General features: G+C 42.0%; 1 protein-coding gene across 4 annotated transcripts in view; it reads left to right on the forward strand.

Moving 5' to 3' along the window:
- Window positions 1-20,985, forward strand: part of nedd4a (NEDD4 E3 ubiquitin protein ligase a) — a 34,295-nt gene continuing 13,310 nt past the window's right edge. For 2 of the 4 annotated variants that reach the window (XM_075461381.1, XM_075461391.1), the window contains exons 1-6: window positions 10,436-12,274; window positions 16,641-16,691; window positions 18,244-18,305; window positions 18,482-18,584; window positions 19,403-19,566; window positions 19,667-19,784. In XM_075461381.1, the coding sequence (XP_075317496.1) occupies window positions 10,955-12,274; window positions 16,641-16,691; window positions 18,244-18,305; window positions 18,482-18,584; window positions 19,403-19,566; window positions 19,667-19,784 (1,818 nt within the window). In that variant the 5' untranslated portion in view covers window positions 10,436-10,954. Of the gene's footprint in view, window positions 261-1,411; window positions 1,486-3,834; window positions 3,914-4,019; window positions 4,059-4,302; window positions 4,357-10,435; window positions 12,275-16,640; window positions 16,692-18,243; window positions 18,306-18,481; window positions 18,585-19,402; window positions 19,567-19,666; window positions 19,785-20,985 lie in introns of those variants that run through there. The other 2 variants (XM_075461401.1, XM_075461372.1) reach the window with 2 other exon arrangements.

Raw genomic sequence — 20,985 nt, forward strand, 5'->3', positions numbered from 1 at the left:
GGATGGGCAATGCCAATGACGACGGTGCCACAGCAAGCCACTCGGTCAGGCTCACGGTATCTGTGAGCGTAAACACACACGCGCGCGCGCACAGTATCAGACGGAGGAAACGGAGCCAGAGGAGCAATTGAACACCTGAGGAGTGACTGCTGTCCGCATACACCGCTGTCCTCATCTGCTCGTCGCTCTCTAGGAGGAAGAAGGACGAGGACATTATGGCTGCAGTTTCTTCACAAATCCGAGGACTTCAAGCTGATGAGGTAAACTTACACATTTGTTAACGAGGCTGCTCACGTGACCCGTCGTTAGCCAGCTAGCTAACTAGTTAATGCTCAGTATAGCAAACTAAACGCAGATACATCTGAATGTCCGCTTTGACAGATACCCCACTATCTGGTTTAGCTGCGATTCGGGGAGTTTAGTCCCAACTGCATTGATGTGTTACGTATCACCAGAAAATCGATACAAGTGATCATCTGTAACTACTTCGCAGCTAGCTGCACTTCGTCAAACAGGAAACCAGCTGGGCTGTCAACGCCTCTGCCGTCAACACAAACTCACACCAAACTGAGATTTCTAAAGCTACTGTTTTGCCAGTGGCCCACACCGTTGGGCCCCCGGCGACCAGGCACCCACATACACTGAGGCCCCTTGAAGTTACAAAACAGTGTGACTGGTTGCGAAATCTGACGATGATTCACAAAACTTCTCAGGAAAACCAGGAGCGAGGCAGCGGTTATAGTAGGAAACGCGCGGAGGAGCCTTGCACTGTCGGGATGTTACATCATCTGCACACTAAACGCGTTCAGGCTGTGCACGACATGCACGAGATGGGAGTCATGATACAGCAACAGCTGTCTGATCCCTTACGCGTTTGGCATTCATTTCTACTGTTCACCAGTACTGTAAATGTCAGGTTCATTGGTAGGGTTATAAATCATTTCATCTCATAGATATTTGATGCCAGGATCATAGTCATTACGGTGTAGTTGACCGTTCTTATACAAAATTTGTGTTAAATGTTCATTTTACTGGTATTCAAGCAGTGGGTCACAGTCTTTATGCCCCACTCGAAGTTATTGAGTTTTGCCTTTTTCATTTGGTTGAAAACCAAAATGTGCTCCGGCTGAAATGCAGCTGGTTGAGTATTTGAACTTTAGTACCCTGAGATAAGCAGCAGCAGCTGCTGTTATACCAAAACCAAAACAAAGTAAAAGCAAACACGTGGGAACTAGTAGTGATAGAAATATGGTGTTTTTGTGCTACTTTGATCCAACTCTTCACGGTCAAATCAAATGATTGCGTTCAGGTAATTTTGTGACAAAGTGTGGCAAGACTGCTTTGAATAAGCACTCCACCCAATTAAATTGTCATTATTACATTCATTAACCCTTTTATTTTGTTCATTCAGGATGGATCCAGAATCCTGAAAGTGAAAGTCGTTGCTGGTATTGGGCTGGCCAAAAAAGATATTCTTGGAGCCAGGTAAGTTAAAGAGATGCTTAACCTGCCTGTTCGATACTTGATTAAATGATTCTAACATCCTCAGATGTCACATTTATTCTTATTAACAATCCTAAACCCCCAGAACGATTTATTACCGCCACAAAAAAAGCACATATTAGAGAAGCTATGACATGAACGTAATGATTTGGCTAAATGGTTTTCAGATTTTTAGTAGTCCGACAACTAAGGCTACGGCTACACGGAAACGTTTTTCACTGTAAACGATACTTTTTTCTTATCGTTTGGCTGTCGCGGCCACACGGAGCCGGCGTTCCCACTACCCCAAAACAATAGTTTTTGAGAACAGGTTCCAGAGTGGGAAGATTTGAGAACGGCGTCGTTTCGTTTCCATTGTTACAGCCAGAACGGATTTGTTTACACCTGCGTCACAGCCACATGGCTAACGCAGTGACGTATACACATACGTCAGTGACCAGAACAAAAAGCGGCTTCCATTCAAAATCCGGAAGAAGACAACATAACAAGGACAGACAGCGATCATCATGGACCCCACAACACTGATAGCAGCACTGCTGCAGACACTGCTAACTACAGCGGCGTTGTTGAAAGAACAACGTGAGCTTCGCGCTGGTAGAAGTAGGGGCGTACACGCATGCGCATTGCTTCTTCTATTGTTCTGGTGTAACCGGTGGGGGTGGCTTACAGCGCACCTAGAGGTGTTTCGTGTGTACTACATCGTTTTCATCGTTACCATCTGGACCTGAGTCTTTACAGCAGCTTTCACATGTGGTCGGAATAATTTTCGTACCCGTTTTCAAAAAAACCCTCGTTTCGTTTTCGTGTAGCCGTAGCCTAAGTGACTAATCAGATCTACATTCCAGCTCTTTGTCAACAGATCAATCCCCTGGTCAACTATTTAACAAGTAGTAAATAGATAATTGGGATATAGTGTCAGTGTTTGAATAGCCGATTTCATCCAACCAGCATCCACAACCCATGTCCTTTCATTTACAATGATATATTTTGATATATGACCACTTTCCTTGATTATTTACTTAAATAAATGACTAATTGTTGGGTCTGGGACACAGTTCACTCAAGACAACCCCAGTGATCAACAAAACACTCAGTGCACAAGATTGTATTTTTACTTGCAAGGGGAGCCGGACGGAGTGACAGAACTTACTTCTTCACCCGTGCTCAAAACGACTCCCTCCGACTTTCCCCGTGTAGTTCTTTTTATTACACAGCTTAGTTACACTCAGCATACGTAAAACAATCTTGTGAGCAAGATGCAACAAATGTTTCACTGGGACATCTAGTTCCTCACGTGTTGAGTGGTTGCACATTTTCCTACATGGGAAGACCAGAGCACCCTGTTTCTCACAGTTCCTTTTAATTACTTTGTATCACACTAAGCAGAGTTCACACACTACATGTCTGTCTTTAAAATGTTGTTTACTCAAAATGAAAATCTATATACAGTTTTCCAACACTAATAATCAAATTAGTTTATAGTCATCTTTTTGCCAGTTTCACCAAATGTTATGTTCCTACTTTTTTTTTTTATTACAAACTCGCAAGCCATCATCCTCACATTGTTATGCGTTGATGGTGTTTACCTGTCACAGTTTTCTTCATCATGTTTGGTAAAGATGGAAAATTAGAGCCTGTTAAACATTTTTTTTTTATTTCTACAAATCAGTGGTTTAATTAATCTTCTGTAGTTCACCGTCCACTCCAAAAACGTCACTAAGGACTTTGTTGTCAGTTAAACCCTCGCATGTTTGGACTTTTTCTCAGATGTCCATCTCAGTGAGTTTACGTTATTCTCCACATTAAATTTGATAATAACGTCCGGGACATCCAGACAAACAAATCTGTAACACTGGTTCACCCCAGAGAGAAGGCAGGAGTAACACGAGTTGCACATTCCACACTTTTAACGTGCCACTTTCTTCATACTTATATTTCTGTAGAAATTCTGTATATTTCTGTTCGTTGCTCAGGGACTTATCTTGCTTTTACATCTACTGCATGTCAGCTTAATATGTTGTTTGTGACAAAACATGGAAGTCGTTAGGGCTGGTAATGAATAAAGTAATGGAAATGATGGTTGCGGTCTTTATGAACAGTGCCTCAGATCATTATAAAAATGGAATTGCAGCCATTACGCGAGCTGCGAGCAGCCGGAACTGTTATGTCGGTGTTTTTGTGGTCCGAGTCCTGATAAGATCAAACATTAATGTTTCCTTTGCCTCAGCTCAGAGATAAGGCCGACGCTGGTGGCAGGAGAATGTCGTTTAGACTTTAAAATGAATGTCTATAAACCTGAATCTTGTGGTCTTTCTGCTCTCTGTGGTGCAGTGATCCGTACACAAGGCTGTCTCTCTATGATCCTGTTAATGGAGAAATCACAAGTCTGCAGACTAAGACGATTAAAAAGGTGAGTAGATGCACGCCTGCAGTTTGTTGCACTTGCTTCATTTGTGGACTCTGTGGATATTTGATGCGTTCTTTTTTTTATTTTCCATCATTCGCCTTACCCGAAGACTCTGGATCCAAAATGGAACGAAGAATTCTTTTTCAGAGTAAGTGACACTTTAGATAATTCAACATTAGTCACGTTTCATCATGCAATTGTGTATCTGTTGTGCCTACATGGATGTATTATAACGAACCACCTTTAATTTCAGGAAAATACATGTATTCAAGGCCTGCTTCACCTAATTTAACAATGAAAATGTCAGCTTTGTCAAGCAGGGATCATGTTTGCAGCACTTCCACCGGGCGATTCATCCGTTTTCACTCAACAGTCCACTGTGTGTATTTCAGGTGGACCCCAGGAAGCATCGCCTGTTGTTGGAAGTGTTTGATGAGAACCGACTGGTGAGCCATTGAGTTTTCTTCAACTTTTATATGATTTGTTGATAGCTTTGAAAAATGCCTCTTTTCTTTTTTCCCCAACCTCTTCTCATCTATTACCGTTGCTCTTGTTTGTCTCTTTACAAGATGCATTTGTGCACATCCAGCAGTAGAATTACAATGTACATAGAGTTCAAGTTTGGACAAATATAAAGGCTTTATGAGGGGTTTTAGCAAATACTAAGTAAGGGGCTTCAGAAGAGTAGCATTCAGCCTGAGCAGGTGGCTCCATTGTTTGTTATGTGAGGAGAGGAGGATGAGGAAGAAATGATTAACAGGACCTTATCCATATTCTTCATTTTCAACAGATTACCATCTGAAAAGCAGACGCACCTCCTCCCCACCACCTGAGTGTAGTGTCATATGGTGGTCATCAGTGTTATATTTACATTTTAAGATAAGAGGAAAGGAAAACGCTTGTGGATCATGATAAATATACTACACAGGGACCAAGGATTAGAACGACTAACTGTATTTTTTTTTAATTGTATTTAACGGACTAAATGGCATATTGGTGTAAGCGAATAACTCGAAGATCCATTGGCTTTCGTACATTTTCATCAACCAGCTAACGGCTTGAATGCTGGCCTGTAAGCCCAAAATGATGACATCTTTAACTGTGTTGTTTTGTTCAGGAAACAATGTAAAATCCTCCGACGTGGCTAATCGCAGCGGTTCTGATTCGCTTCCAGATCTCGTTGAAGTCGGAAAACTCAAATATAAATCCTAACAATCCCCCAAAGCTCATAGTCAGTTCAAGTCACTCCTGTAGATGTGCAGTACAGACTGGCTTTCTGCCTGTAATTGCTCTAAAGAGGATTCTTTGCTACGTAAGAGATGGCGACCGCAGTTATAATGTTGTATTTTTGTTTTTAAAAGCTCAGCTCCTCTCCGGTAGAAGAGGTCGAATGTTTTTTTTTTTTTTAAATGTCTGATAAGTGGATAAAGTATTGGGAATTGCTTCCTTCTTTGTGTTCGAAGAACAGTAATAATGTCTGCTTTAAATGTAGTTTGAAAAAATTAGCCTCAAACAACTATTTAGATAAAAACAACATTTAAATTAAAAAAATTTTTTTACCTGTTTTATATACTACAAGACACAATGAATGCCAAACATTGGAACACGTTATAGTTCTGTGGATGCGGGCATCCACCAGTCAGTGTGAGGTTGACTTTGGTTTGTCTTCCTGTCAAAGACTCAGGGGCCCTTATTTTGCCACGACGTGTGTGATATTATTGGAAACCAAAGATTCCTTATTAGTCAGCGCTGTAAATAAAGGAAAATCTGGCTAGCTTAAGGGCGTCCTAACGTCTCGTGTAGATGGAGAATAAGAGTCATATATCACTTCTGGAGTTAAACACTGTGATGGAGCTAAATAGTTTCTATAAGCAGCTACAGGTGGTTGGGAAGAACTGATGTTTTTAGTTGTGGGATTAAGTTTGATTTCAGTGTCTAATATTCTTTTACCTATAGCGCATTTTAATGTTACGGGTTTCAGGAGTACTTGGTTGTTGCTGGATATCAGTTGAGCTGCTACCTCTTTCTCAGGTCCTGAGAAACATGAACAGCCTCAGCTGAGAAACAGCAGCACACATGCTGCTAACTGCATCTGTATCCGAGCAGCTGCACAGTTCTGACTTTGACCAAATATCACCTTACACGCACATATTGATTTTGAAATGCACTGACTGCGCTAAACAGTGTTCTATTTTCTTAATGACCCTTTTAGCCATGATGCAACCAGAATTTGTGGAGATTAAACCAGAACTGACTCATTTGACAAAAAACAAAAACATAATTGCTTGTGGTAAATTTAAAGACGCAGTCAGTGTGGTGACTAAAGCAGCCAAGCTTTGGCTTATTTGTTCAGATGCATTTGTATTAGTGTTTAGGTAATAGTAATATATCCTATATATTAGAGATGTAGTCCCATCAAGGCTAAGGCTAAACACTGTGTTCATCAACCTGTCTTTCTGGTAAAGTCTGCTGAGTAATTACTGAGTTGCAGCAAATTAGGTTTCTATAAGAGCAAGTCAGGGCACAGCAATTTCTAACCAATCAGTTTTTAAAAGCCAGTCATGTGTATACACACACACACACACACACACACACACACACACACACACACGTATGACATTTGTAATGTCTTAATAATACTGTGCTGTGAAAACAACATGTGACTATTTATTTCCCCTCCTTCAAAGCTTTAATGGTTCTTATCATTGTAAGTCCCTCGTTGTTCTTTGTTTCTTTGTCTTTTGTAACATTTGTTGCACAAGATCTGGCTCTGACATGCATACAGTCAATCATCATTCATTTCTGTTTCCATGTGCTATTGTTTGTAGATTGGCAGAATGTTTCGAGGACGTGTCGCTACGTCACAAGTTTTGCTGTCACATGATAAAATAAAACTTGGGTGTGACTGACTCAGGTCTGCCTCGTCATGTTCCAGGTAGATTTTGTAGTGCTTCAGAGGGCGTGTCAGTGCTGCGAACGTGTTTTTGTGGAAGTGCACGTCTCTGCTTATCTTAAAGATTGAAAACGGGGCCAAAAAGTATTGTAGACATTTCCTGTTTTGTTTTGTTAGCGGCATGATGAAAGAATGAAACCGTACCTGTTTCTGGGCCACAGGCATGTAAATTAGATGCTTATTGTTCCCTTAACAATGAGTAATAACAGTTTCTATAACCTAACATTTGATTTTTCAAACAATGTCATTATAAGATTCCTCTGATCCTCATCTTGTTTTATGGTATGGCGACTCATTAATACTCATGATCCACTCAGGAGAGAAACCCATGACTTCACCTCTTGCACCAACAACAAGCTGGTTTTCACTGTAACTGTGAGGGATGTGAAAGTGTGATGTACAGATTGCTATAAAAAGCTCTCACTTATGTTTTACAAAAGTGGTGAAAGCTTCAGGCAGCACAAGACTTGACTGATCTTTTACAGGTAGATTGTCGCCTCTTATGAGTAATTCTGTTAATGCTAAGGGGAAAAAACACACTCTTGATTCATGCTGAGCAGATTAAACTCTGTAGTTGGGGAGTTCTCCAAGCGAAACTGTCCCAGACTCCACAGCCCGGTGTGATTTAACAACAGTGCGGCCCTTCCTGGTTCCAGGTTGATTTACCAACAGCTGGAGATGCTCTGACATTCACAGACAACAGTGACTAACTTATTTGAATAACTCACACTTATTTGCATACACCCTAAACGAGACAATCATTGAAGCCTCTCTTAAAATTTTCACATACTGGCATGAGGATGTCTGCGTTTGCAGGCCCTGTCTCGCCTCCAGAAACAGCATGAATAGAGGGCATGCACATGCCATCAACACAGTATGGAGAGGTTGCTATGGTTACCCCCTCTTGAATGCATTACCATCATGAATTCCCATGGCTGTTGGGAAAGCAATGAAATGGTAAAGAGTATTTTTGGGGGTTACATGAAGAGATTCTGAAAGACAAAGTTGCTGTTTTTTTACTGCTAAAGAAAGCTGAACTTTCTTGTAGACATACTTGTTCTACTGGACATTGAAGGAATAATTCATGTTCTGTGAAGTTCACCTATATTTTTACCAATGCTATCATTTAGACTTTGCTACATTAGCAAGACACAGGTTCAGACGTGGCTTTGGGGCTGTTGTAGTTAGCAGTTACCTGAACACATGAAAGCTAAACTCCTCCACAGAGCTGTGACAATGACTAACGTTTTAGTTCCCTACTAGTAGTGGTTGTTGTCTTTGTTTACTGACTCCTGGAGTTGTAGCAGAAGATTTTTTTTCATTAGATTTGGCTAAAATACAACAGTGAGAGAGAAATTCAGGGCGCAAACTGGATGTAACGATGCCAAATAGACTCTTACAGAGCAGATGTCAGTCGTGGTTGTAGCTTCGTCATTTCCAGCTCGTTTCTTTTGCCAGTACATACAAACGATTTGTCCACCTGTTTGCAGAAAACATTAGGGCTCTACTGTTGGGGTTTTTACACAATATCACATATCACAATGGCCCGGTGGAAGATGCAGACACAACAATAAAGATTTTAAATCCAAACAAGGAGCTAAGGCTTTTTGTTAATGTTTAATTTTAGCATAAAATAAGAGAAGATAAGGGAGACCTATATTCATTTCACAAGGGAAAACTCAGATAAAGTATTTTTCCTAACATGTACTCTGCGTGCCATTGTTCCACCAGTGCTTTATGTAATTTATTTGATTGTTCTTTTCCTCCATATATCACCAGTCGGAGCGGTCATAGCTGATTTATTCCATAAGTGCTAAGGTTCACTGGAGAATATCACAAAGTCAATTCGACCATACCATTTCTGAAGAGTTTGTGGTGGGATCGATGAGACTGCCCGTCCCCTGTCTCTTGCTCACTGCTGAATAATTTAATCTGAATCTATCAAAGTGAGTGTAAACGGACAGAGACGAGAGAAGCTGCTGATTATCAAATGTCCATCAGTTGTAAGTGGCAGCTGAGGTTGCCACGGTGAGATTAAATGCAAAACACTCTATTTCACTCAGACAGAAAATTCCCTCAGATTTTGTCTCAAAGCACAGCTGCTAAAAACTCGACTCCTATTTGTACAGTTGTGCCCTTGTGAGCAAAAAAGGCTTTCCCACACGGTGTCACATTGATGAAGCTGCTGTACAAAATGTGGTCAGATGGATGTTTTAGAAGCAAGAGTTGGGTCCTACTTTGTCTGAAAATCCTGTTCTTATGTCGTATTGGAGTCAATGGGACAGTTGGTGGTATTCGTGTGATTTGGAGGCATGCGGGTTAAAAGGTGTAGATCCTGGCAAAGAACACGAACGTTCCTGCGTTTTGATGGAAAAACCTTTCAGCTGGAGTGAAAACTGGGCATTGTGGAAGATTAAAGAGAAATGTTACTGAGAACTTTTAACCTTTCTCACTGTTGAATGTCAGTTTTTTTCCATTACAACATGGTAGGATTACATTTTACTGCAGTCCCATCAATAATTACATTTCAGGGACTAGTTAGTTTAACTTACTGCAGCTGCACCTGCTAATTGATTTTTCCAGCCTCTAATCAAACCCCACCTCACCTCACAGTTTTTAGCGACTATGCCTTGGACTCTTTCTTCTTCTGAAACTTTTGACAATGTAGTTTCTTCTTCAGTGTTTCTTTTGTTAACATCACTGCCAAATTATTGTGTATATTACAGGCGGCTTTGCTGAATTATTGACATGTGACATCATGCTCTGTGACTCTGTGTGTAAATGTGCTGCGTGAGTCACCAATCTTATCTCATGGCCGACACATTACCATCAATTACAGGTATTGGCCACATGAGTTCTTAATTTCCAGTCACGAGGTTTCCTTGAAGTCTGCCTCAGTTGTTTAAAAAAAATGGGTGATGAGTTCCACGGGAGCAGTGTTCTCCAGTGACTCATGTCTTTATCCTGGCTGTGCCTCCTACTATTAAACATTACCCTGAAACTGATTAGGATGCAGGGTAATGCCCTGAAATAGGTCAGCCAGGCTCACAATAGGCTGCCATTAATAAATTGGACTGTCAACAGCCATGGAGAAGGAATCAGACCAGCTCTGACTGTTACATGAGGTGTCACATAACTGGTGTCATGTCACTGTAATGTCACAGGATCACTGTTCTTTCTCCTTCGTATCTTCTTGTGTTTTCCTTGTCAAGCAGATAAGTGTTCAACAGCTTGCCTGCTCCCTGCAGGAGGTGTTCAGCTCAGCTGGCACTCTCTGCAATATTTGACGGCTTCAATTTTCTTTTTGCGTTATTCATGTTTCATTGCAGTTTAGAATCGGTTTTGGCATCTCTGTCACATTTTCACAGGCTGGGGGTATTTTTATGGTGTGGTTTAGTGTGCTTTAGTAACCCAGTCCCCGTTTTGATGCCGAATTATGTTTGAAAGTCATTCTCTTTGATTTCCTGTAATTCAATAGCAGTGGGTAAAAATATTTGTGGGGGCACAGAGCAGCAGAAACCTTAGAAGCATAGCGGCAGCAGGAAGGAGAATCCTGAGTGAGTGGCCTGAAGCAGATTTAGCAGTTAAGCAGTGTGACAGAGCTTCGGTCTGAGATGCAGCATGGAGGACTGCCATGTTGTTTTTTCCCAAGGAGTAAACAAGAGCTAAGTGGCTGCAGAGGAGAGAAGGTGATACTAATCTGTCTCCACTTTAGGAGGAATAGTCTAGGGGTACTGAGCTAAAGAGACAGCAGCTCGGCAGCAGAAAGCCTATGTTTTATGTTTTAGAATCATTTTTGTTTTCTGTCTGTGGTTGAAGCTTCCCCAAGGAGCTAACTGTGCGGATCGCTCTAGTTTCAAAGGTCGCATGTTTGGGTCATATCTCCAAACAGAACCACCTCTGACTAAGAGCTGAGATCAGCCTGCAGAGGAATGTAGGTTGTCAGAGGAGCTATTTTAGCAATGAACGGCCACTAATGATTGTGATCACAGAGCGGAGTGCGAAGCAGTTGCTTTGCTCTCTTTTTTTCTGACCAGCAAGTTCGATCATGCAGCTCTCTGTGGCGCTGCAGGGATTAGAGAGTTAAACAAATGGCACGTCGGCTCCGCTTGCATTTTGCGTCAAGGAGAAGCAACACGGACCCCCTGTCAGAAAGCCTCAGCAGCCATGGTGAGGAGAGTGGAGTTAATGTGTCAGCTCACAGCCCCGCAGAGAGTCTGGCGCAGAGTTCTGTCCACTTGAAGGTGACTCCTCTGTCACCAGACTTTGCCAACAGTCAGTGCTCTTCAGTGTTCATACCGAGGGTTAACACTGGAGGGTGTAATAAGAAGAGCATTCTGCAAATCTCGCTGCAGCCCTGCGGAAAGCTCAGTGGAGAGCTGGATGGCAGTATAGAGGATGGAGACCCGGGACTTAGTGAAGGTGGAGCAGGTACTTGCTCAGACGGAGGCTCGTGTAACAGCAGCATGGCCAGTGACGCCGGATACTGTAGCAGCAACAGCATCTTTGAGCCAGAGGCTCCAGAAAAGCAAAGGACCAAACAGGAGAGGAGTCTGCTCAGCTGCAAGTCCAAGGTCCCGCTGCGACGGTGCTCCTCCTTGGTAATATTTCCCAAGAGCCCCTGCAGCACCCCACCTGCTTCTCCAGTAATTCCTGTGGCTCTGCCTGCTCTCCCACCGACAAGGGGGTCTTATCAGTCATCTCTTCGAAAATCTGCCAGTGATTTCTCCCAGTTTGATGACAGAGGGACTTGCAAAGGGTCCACCACCGCTGCAGTAAGTGGCCGTCGTCAGTCAAAAGGGAGCTGTTCAACCGAGTTTAGGGACATGAAACATATGGTGCACTTTAATATTCCTTTACAGGACGAACCAAAATGCAAAATGCAGGACAGGAGTACTGTGATGGAGCTGTCATCAGTTCCAGACAGATATAATCGTCACTCTAGCAGCGTGCTGCTGCATTTTGCCCACCAGAGACCAATGATATCGTCGAAGGGAGCTACAACCATGGCTGCTGTCAACGGGCAATATCCTGAGGCTTATTACCCAGCCGAACACCCCGACAGTGAACACGACTCTCACAAAAAACTGTATCGCAGTACCTCTGCTTGTTTGTTTTCCTCAACGAAGCCATCAGAGAAAAACAAGCTGAGTTTATCAGGAAAAGGCCAAAACAGGCCCGAGGAAAACCACTGTCATCGTGCCATACAAAGGAGCTTTTCCCTTGAGGTGCCCTACCCTAACACTGGAATTTCATGTCACGTTTCGAACCCAAAGCTCAGCAGCCTTTACTCTCCACATGTGCACATCCATCTGTCCCCATGCTGCCCAGCAAAGTTGCCCGGTTCTGTTTCTGATGTTAACACCCACCACAGATATAATGCACCAAAGAGCCCAGGTCTAAAAACCAAGGTGAGTGTTCATTTGAACTGATTTCCCCTCACTGATGGCATGAGCTGAAATGTCTTAAACTGTCTGTATTGAAGGATAGAGCAGTGTGGATCTTCAACAGCAATGTTGTTGACCTGGGTCACGGCTTTGGTCTGACTCTTCAGGAAACTGCTTTAACCTCAGTTTCCACATACAGAATTTAAATGAAGGGTAGTACAAATAACAAGCGATATTACCTTAATGCTAAATTTTGCTTCATTGGCTTATTGTAGCCAACATGAAGTTTAAGTTCAAGTTCAAGTAAGGTTACGATGAGCCTTACTTCTTTTTTTTTTTGTGTACGAATTTATAAATGTTGCAATAAAACAGCTCTTTTCCACTACCGTTGCCTTTTGGGTCGTTAAAACTTTGTTTACTCAGGTTAAGCAATTAGGCTTCTCACAAGATGGAGTGACCTCCAGTAACTGAGAAGATCTGTACAGCTAAGACATGCAATTAACAAGGCCAATGTGGACAAACATTCAGAGGTGTTCAGTTACATTGCAATAAATCCATCTGCAGATTAGTTTCCAAGAAATGTGGGAATTAGAAAAAGACGGCTTCCCTTCCGTGTTGTGGGTCTCGACGTTCATTTGTGTGCAACTTAACTTTAGAATAGTTCTCCGTTTTTATTATTCTGTTAGCACCATGAGTGATCGGCCTAAGTATTTACTGAGGCTAATTTTAGTGGTTGGAAAAGCGGTGCCCCTTGCTGGTATAAATAAAGTGCCTCTGAAATGTTCCCCCTGACTCCAGATAGTCTGGCGGTCTGTAGCACTGCCCAGTTCTGTGGATTCAAATTTAACAGCATGATACTAGAGCAGCGCACAGTCATGCCAGCCATCTGCGGACATGGTGGTGTATGTGTGTGTGTGTGTGTGTGTGTGTGTGTGTGTGTGTGTGTGTGTAAGCCTTTTCCAGTATACGGTGGTGTGTTACCTTCCCTGTGGGTCCCCCTACCAAGCAGTGTTTGTTAAATATCAGATGTCGGCCTCCCCTGCATTTAGCAGGTTGTCAAGAGCGAAGGTCTCCTTCAGTAATTAGACAGTCCCTTTTCTTAAACTGATCTAAATATGTTTTTGTACTTTCATCCTTTTGAGAAGCTTCAGAAATACCACTGTTGACAACTGAAAGTATCGGTTGTATTCATTTTACACTTTAGTGTCGCCTACCACACACTCGTTTTTATATTTAAGTCCTTTTTTAAAACAGGTTTTACCTGTCTTGCTCTCACTCTGACCTATAACAATGATTTTGTACTTAATGCTTATGCCAGGGTTTTACTGTTCACGTGAATGTGAACATTTTGCAACAACGTGATTTGCACACAGTGAAGTGACTCTGATCAAAGGTAAATCATAGCTTAAATAAACAGGAGGAAGTAACAGATGTAGAGAAAAAAACCATAAAGTCTTAAAACGCTTAATAATCCTCGTCACGCAAGACGTGAATTTAAAAGAAATGAAGGACTTTTTCACTAAATTCATGTAAATGAGGGCTCGGATTTCTATTCTTTTTTTTTTTTATTTTTTTTTATTTTTTTAAATACTCCTTAAATACCACAGCTCCTTGGTCGTGATGCAGCCGGCTGGAGTGTTTTTAAAGAAAGTTTCAGCTCTGCTGTTCTTATCTGCATTGCCCTCGTAAGCCCATATTCCTCCTCACATAAGTTAATGAACAACCAGATGCGACAATGTTACACAAGCCAAGTGGAAAACATGAATCACATCTTTTTGTTATGTGTTTTGAGCCGGTCTGAGTCATACCGTTATTTTGTATATCATCTAGTTTAATGAGCTTGGATGATTTAGTATTCAACTTTAACTGAGATGAAGGGTTTTAAGGACATTGATTTGAACACACATGTACCTGTAAGCTGATGTTACTGTGCTAGCGCTTGAGGTCCAGTGCTGCACTTCTCAGATCAAGTTGGTGCTTCTTGGGTTGCCATTTAAAATGAGAACACGTTCTAAGAGACGTCATACCCCTATTTTGAAAAGAGCTCAGCATAGTGTCCTTTCTCCATACATGCTTAGCGCAAAGCCCAACTTCAAACTTGGAAAGGTTTATGGATTGGATATCAGCCCGCAGTTTGGGGAAATGTCACCTTTCTCCCTTCGGGAGTTAAAATAAATATGTTTTGTATTTACTACACATTTCCCATGAGTGTAGCAATTGAATAACAAGGGTAAATAATCTCCTGTAGCATGGTTGTAAAACTGGAGCCTACCGAACCACTTTACAGTTTTGACTTAAATATGCCGATCCTCACCACAGTTACTTGGCCGGAAACTCTAAAGAAGTATTTGTACAAGCTGTTACCCACCTGTTGAAAGCACTTAGTTGTTGCACAGCTAAGATGGGTGTCACTGAGCGTGCTCCACAGATGCTTCCAACATGTGTCTGTAGCTGTTTGGACAACCTCATACAGTACACGATCAGCGCTGCTCTCTGCCACATGCAAAGCTGAGTTGCTTTCAGCGTTACCTGAACCCTCAGGGATGCTCTAGATGGACATTTGTCTGTCGTTAGCTTCATATCTGGGGTAGTAGGTTCACATGGCCAGAGCTCCTACTTCCCCCTTTGTTAAGCTTCACCTCACCTCACTAGGGAGACTTCTTGGAAGAGATGATTTCAATTTAGAATCTGTTTGCTACAGATATAGATGTGCCCTACTCGGCTTTTCAAACTCGCATGAAGAGCCTTCATCAGTTCTGAGTTGACCAAGGGGATCAGTTGTCCAATTAGTCTATAACTGCGCGGTATGGTTTAGCTTCTGAACATCTGAGCAGACCGTTAAACGGTATTAAGAGCGACATCTGCTGAATATTATGGATACTGATATGTCTGAGTGCCACAAAATTTGGAAGTAGGGTGTTTAAGGATATGTTTCAGCCTAATTATGGTCAGTGGAAGCAGGTCTAGCTGGAGGTCTGACCAACTCTGAACGCTAATGTGAATGAAACACAAAAAATTGTAATGTTGGCAGCCTCTTGCAAAACTTACCGTTTTTAGAAGAGCGCATATACTGACTCACTGAACTTTTTGTGGCATTACTTGACTTAATATGCTCTTTCTCTGTCTGTTTTTTTTTCTTTTATTGCTAATTTTATGAATATATTACTCTTATCTGCAAATTGCTTTTATCCATGTGGTCATTCTTTTTCATACCTTGCTTGTGTCCTTTTGACAGTTTTTTATAAAGCACTGATTCCCAATCACTGCTTGCGTTAATCTGTAGTGTTTTACGCAGCCACATTATCTGTGTATACTGTATTGATCGCTCTTCTGTACTCTTACTGTCTTATTTAGGGGCCATATCTAAACAGTACTGAAAGTAGCTACTGTGGACAGTGGAGTGTAAATAAATATATGAGACCTCAATGACACTCAGAATCAGTATTTCAAAGACTTTCGTACCAAGGAAACAATGTGCACAGCAAGCAACTTCTTAGAGGAAATGGAAAGCTTCCCAGAAGAACAGCAGTGATAATAAACACGCTGCCATTCTGAGAATGTGTGGAGAAAAAGCACCGCTCTCTGAGACATGAGTTACAGCTGTGCCTGGAGACTTAAAATAACACGCATGTGCAGTCATCATGCGTGAAAAAAGCAATTGTTCAGACTGCCCAGTGCTGATTTGACTTTCTCCTAAGCTGACTTTATCTGTTTCTCTTGGCTCCACTATTGGAAGTGCAAGGGCAGGACAAAGGAGGCCCCTTTCTATATTTGTGCACGTGAACGCTTGTGCTGCTGTCAGACAGTTTGACCTGTCGGGGGTGTTAATGTGCTCACAAAGCGGACCCCCCCTGTACACTGTGCTCGCTTTCGAGACTCCGAAAAGGGGCATGCAGTGAATGCGTCGAGCCTTCAAAGCAGATACCGTGTATTTGGCAAATGCTACATTATTTTGATCCCAGTCTCTCTTGCAAAAACACAGAGCAGCCATTAATTTGGGGCTGATGCACACATTCCTATCTGTGCTGCACAGACAGTATATACAGAAATAGATCAAGTCAAATGACTGTTGTAGTTGAAGGGTGAAAGAGCACAGTGTTTGTGTTGTGGAAGAGAGATGTTTTCTCTCTCATGTAATGACTGAGAGGAAGCAGAGAAGTTGGCGCAACAGGAATATTTCCAGAGTAAAAGTCCTAGTCTTGACATGGTTAGATAGAAAAGTAGGTGGGCTTCTTGATACTGAGTAAAACAGACTGTCTCAATATTACAGTGCTTTTATATAGTCTGAAGGCAGCTGAGTAACAGCACGTATGGATGAAAGTCTTCTGGGTGTATGTGCGCGTTATTGGGAGGATTCTGACATCTGTGCGATTTCCTCTTTCCCTTTTAGACACGTGATGACTTTCTCGGACAGGTGGATGTTCCCTTAAATCAGATACCGGTGAGTCTTCGGTTGTTATTTTCTGCACTGATTTCTATGACTTGTTTGATTTAATAGATGCTGAATGTTTGTGCTTGGATTTATTGTTTAACCGTCATCTGATCTGGAAGAAGGACTCTTGATATTTGGAAACTCACGTGTAAGAGTGTTCTGACAGTAGAGTAATCCATCGTCACATGCATCAAAAGTCAAAACTGGGGCGTTAATAGTAAGTTAAAGGGGAACTCCGGGGCATTTGAAGCGCATTTCCATTGCTAGAGGTTGTCAAATACTGACAGTAGGACACAGACTGGTGCAAATCTGCGCTCCCTGTGTGGAGATAGCGCTGTTCGCACACCCTGTCATGCGAGGGTAATACGTGGTGGCTAAGGGGCAACTGCTAACCCTTCCACATAAAACAACAACTTGCACACAGCAGAAACGTCACACCACTTTATAAACCATCCGACAATGAAGTCACAAGCCTTACCATCAAAACCATATGCATGGTTCTCACATTACTGGCATGGGGACGTTACAAAACAACTTTATAAACAGCATGTAACTCACCAGTTGGTTGTACGCTCGCGCATGTGAAAGCCCAAAAGAGTCGATGGACGATAATCCCATATACAAAACAATTATCTTCTCTAGAAAAACTGCGTTCAAGTATTTAAAACATTACAACAATATTACTGGGCATGTATTGTTGTAATGTTTTAAATACTTAAACGCAGTTTTTCTAGAGAATATAATTGTTTTGTATATGGGATTATCGTCCATCGACTCTTTTGGGCTTTCAACTAACCGTACAACTAACCGGTGAGTTACATGCTGTTTATAAAGTTGTTTTGTAACGTCCCCATGCCAGTAATGTGAGAACCATGCATATGGTTTTGATGGTAAGGCTTGTGACTTTATTGTCGGATGGTTTATAAAGTGGTGTGACGTTTCTGCTGTGTGCAAGTTGTTGTTTTACGTGGAAGGGTTAGCGCTTGCCCCTTAGCCACCACGTATTAGCCTCGCATGACAGCCTGAGCGAACAGCGCGATCTCCACACAGGGAGCGCAGATTTGCACCTGTCTGTGTCCTACTGTCAGTATTTGACAACCTCTAGCAATGGAAATGCGCTTCAAATGCCCTGGAGTTCCCCTTTAAGAAACATCAGCTGCCAGATGCACTGGCCTAAAAGTTGTATTAAAAGCGAGACCTGCTCCATTAAGGTGTTTTTTTCCAAACGGAAAGGGAGCAGCGTGTCATTTGTTTTCACTGTACTAACTCTCGACCTCAATCTGACCCATGTCGCTGTGTAAACATGAATACATACACCCTCATTCTGGTGTCCGTTCCATATCGTTTTCCATGGTTTTGGAAACACAGTCCGTCATGTTTATGTTGTGCTCCTGCTTTTGTTTAATTGTAAACGCAGACCCCCAGAAATTGGCCTCCATTGTGCACTGCCACCGTCATTTCATGTCATCCTAAAAATGCTGTTTTGTGATGCAGCGTTGTTAAAACGTGCACCGTAGAATTACACCTTTCCTTTTTTTTTCTTTTTTTTTTTCCCCCCCAGACAGAAAATCCTAACACAGAAAGGCCATACACATTCAAGGATTTTCTGCTCCACCCACGAAGGTTGGCATTTCATGATCTCTTTCCATTTTACATTCATTTATTTATTTTTTTACACGTGTTGGTACATCTATTTGCACAGGAAATGACACATGGCCACAACTGATACTTTGTTATGGAATATTCCTGACGATATTTTCTTGGCTCTGCATTTATTCTTGTTTCTTATTCCTACATAGCCATAAGTCCAGAGTCAAAGGACAGTTGCGTCTCAAAATGACCTACCTGCCAAAAAACTCAGGCTCAGAGGAGGATACCGCAGATCAGACTGAAGAAATGGACGTAAGTTAATGAGAAGTGTCACGCATCCCTTTGTGGTAGATTTGCTTCTGTATCGATCCCTCAATCTGTTTGTAACGGCAGCTTCAGCCTAAGATGAACCATCGCCGGCTTCTGGGCCACAAATTTTATTCTTCATTCATTTATTTCATATCTCATCTCGAGTTTCTACCTGCCTAGAATAAGCCGCATGATCAGTTTTTGGCTCAGAATCAAAAATGCTCTCTTCTGCGTCGCTTGGAATAACAGCAACAGTCTGGTCACTGCTGGGAAGACGCTCGATAGGTGTAGCTGCAGTAAAGATAAGGGTTAAGCTCAAATGCCACCCAACCCAAATTTTGGCTGGTTACTTGTGAGACCCAACATGTAATTTAAGCCGTGGCTGGTTGCATGCAAATGAATTTGCTGCTTAGTCTGTTTTTGAAAACTTCATATTGTATCTGTGTAATCAGTTGTCACAGGTAACACATTTACACTGAGTGTAAACGCAGGTAGAAATCACGCCGTGACATCACCTATCTCAAAAAAGTATGACATCAACAAGTGAAGCTCAGAGCAGTAAAGGGTTGTTTGTCTTCTGAGTCTCGAGATAAAACTCAGAGGACAGGAGGCCTTTATCATAGATCTTCATTCGTCCCACTGTACATCCAGGGCGTATATAAGCTATGCTGCAGATTTAATAACAACAGCTCTTTTCCATTTCAGTTCACATCTAATCTAGCTGTCAGGTTGTCATTTGTGTGTGCAGTTAAAAGTTGATGTTTGGACAGTCACCTTCCAGCACGTTTCACCTTTTAAAACTGTGTCTTGGTGTTGTGCAGCCTGGTTGGGAGCTTCTGGAGTCTCAGGACATGTCAGGTCCCAGGCAAAGCCAGCTGCTGCCTCCTCTGCCCCCTGGCTGGGAGGAGCGGCAAGACAACCTGGGAAGAATCTACTTTGTCAATCATGAAAGCAGAACCACAACGTGGCACCGACCCACTATACAGTAGGAAGGCTCCCATATTCCAACAAGTCACATTATTTTCTTGTTGGTTGTATATTTGATGAAACGAGAGTGTGTGTTTGTGTGTCTCCCACTGAAACAGGGACAGTGAAGTTGAAATTGAAAGAAGACAGAACAATAATGCGGATGCGGAGCATGCCTTCATTGCACGCAGGCAGATCTCAGACCATGAAGAGAACACCACACAGGAGTCTCCTGAGGTAACACTGTGTTCCTGTGTACCTTCTCCTTTCCATCCTGTTTAACTTCATTTTGTTTTAGAAAACACACAAAAAAAGAACATTTTTAATATCAGCATGCCCAGTCAGATGTTTAAAAAGTAACATTGAAGTCTCACTTGCAAAGATGGTTCATCTGCTCATTTTCAACGAAAACCAACTCTGTATTACCTCCTCAGCACCAAGCCACAGGCACTCAGTTAGTGGTGAACAGGTGAACATGGCAAGCGTGTCAGATATGTACCTCCGGATTTAGTAGGTACCAAGAACAGAGCGAAGGAGGAGAAGCATGAATAACCAGACTTTATCAAGCCTGAAAGATGAATAAAAGCTAATGTTGCTCTGTCTCTTATTGGGTTGTAATTGCTGTGGTTGATTCACTTTTTTGCGATCACTTAAGGTGGCTTTTGTCCATTTCAAAAAAATGATGATGCACGTTTGTGGAAATGGAAACAATTATGTCACCTGGCAAAGATAAAAGGACATGACTCACCCACTTTGTCCGGTTTTAGCCGGCAAACAATACACTCGCATGACTGACCGGCTCTTTCCCAGATATGACAGAATATCCCAGATATTCTCAGAGATGAAAGTATTTCCTGAAGAAGAGCTTTCCCCATTTTCCTCTTTTGGGTGTCCCAACACAGTTTATTGTTGTTGTGTTTTCCTCCTCAAGGTCTAGTTTTTGGTTGAGACTACTACTTCCTTCACTTCAAACCAGTTGATGGATGATTCACATTTCACTTTTGAGGCTTTTCAAAAGATTGTTTCTAATTCTAATTTGCCTTGCTTGTGAATGGAAGCGTAGGTTTTGTCAATGTGTAAATCGGCACCTCTTTGGATTTCCCATATCAACTGAATAAGTAGCAGTGTTTCCCATACATTGAGGAAACTATGGCGGCCCGCCATAGTTTCCTTTTGGCCGCCATAGTTTCCACGCCATGTGTTATTAGTTGCTGTCGGGGCGATTGACACACACGTTATAGATCAGTGGGTTCGCGTGCAAAAAGGTCAGCTGTAATCATCGGGATTTCGTTGATAAACATATTTTTTTGACCTATTTATATTATGAGAAATAATGTGAAATTTGAGCAATGACGAGTTCACTTGTATGTTGTCCGGTATGTTGCATAAAAAAACTAGTAAGCTCAATAGTTTCTGTTTAAGTTCTGTTCAAGTTTCC

The sequence above is a fragment of the Odontesthes bonariensis genome, chromosome 1 (genome assembly GCF_027942865.1).
Source record: "Odontesthes bonariensis isolate fOdoBon6 chromosome 1, fOdoBon6.hap1, whole genome shotgun sequence".
In the NCBI taxonomy this organism is placed as follows: Eukaryota; Metazoa; Chordata; class Actinopteri; order Atheriniformes; family Atherinopsidae; genus Odontesthes; species Odontesthes bonariensis.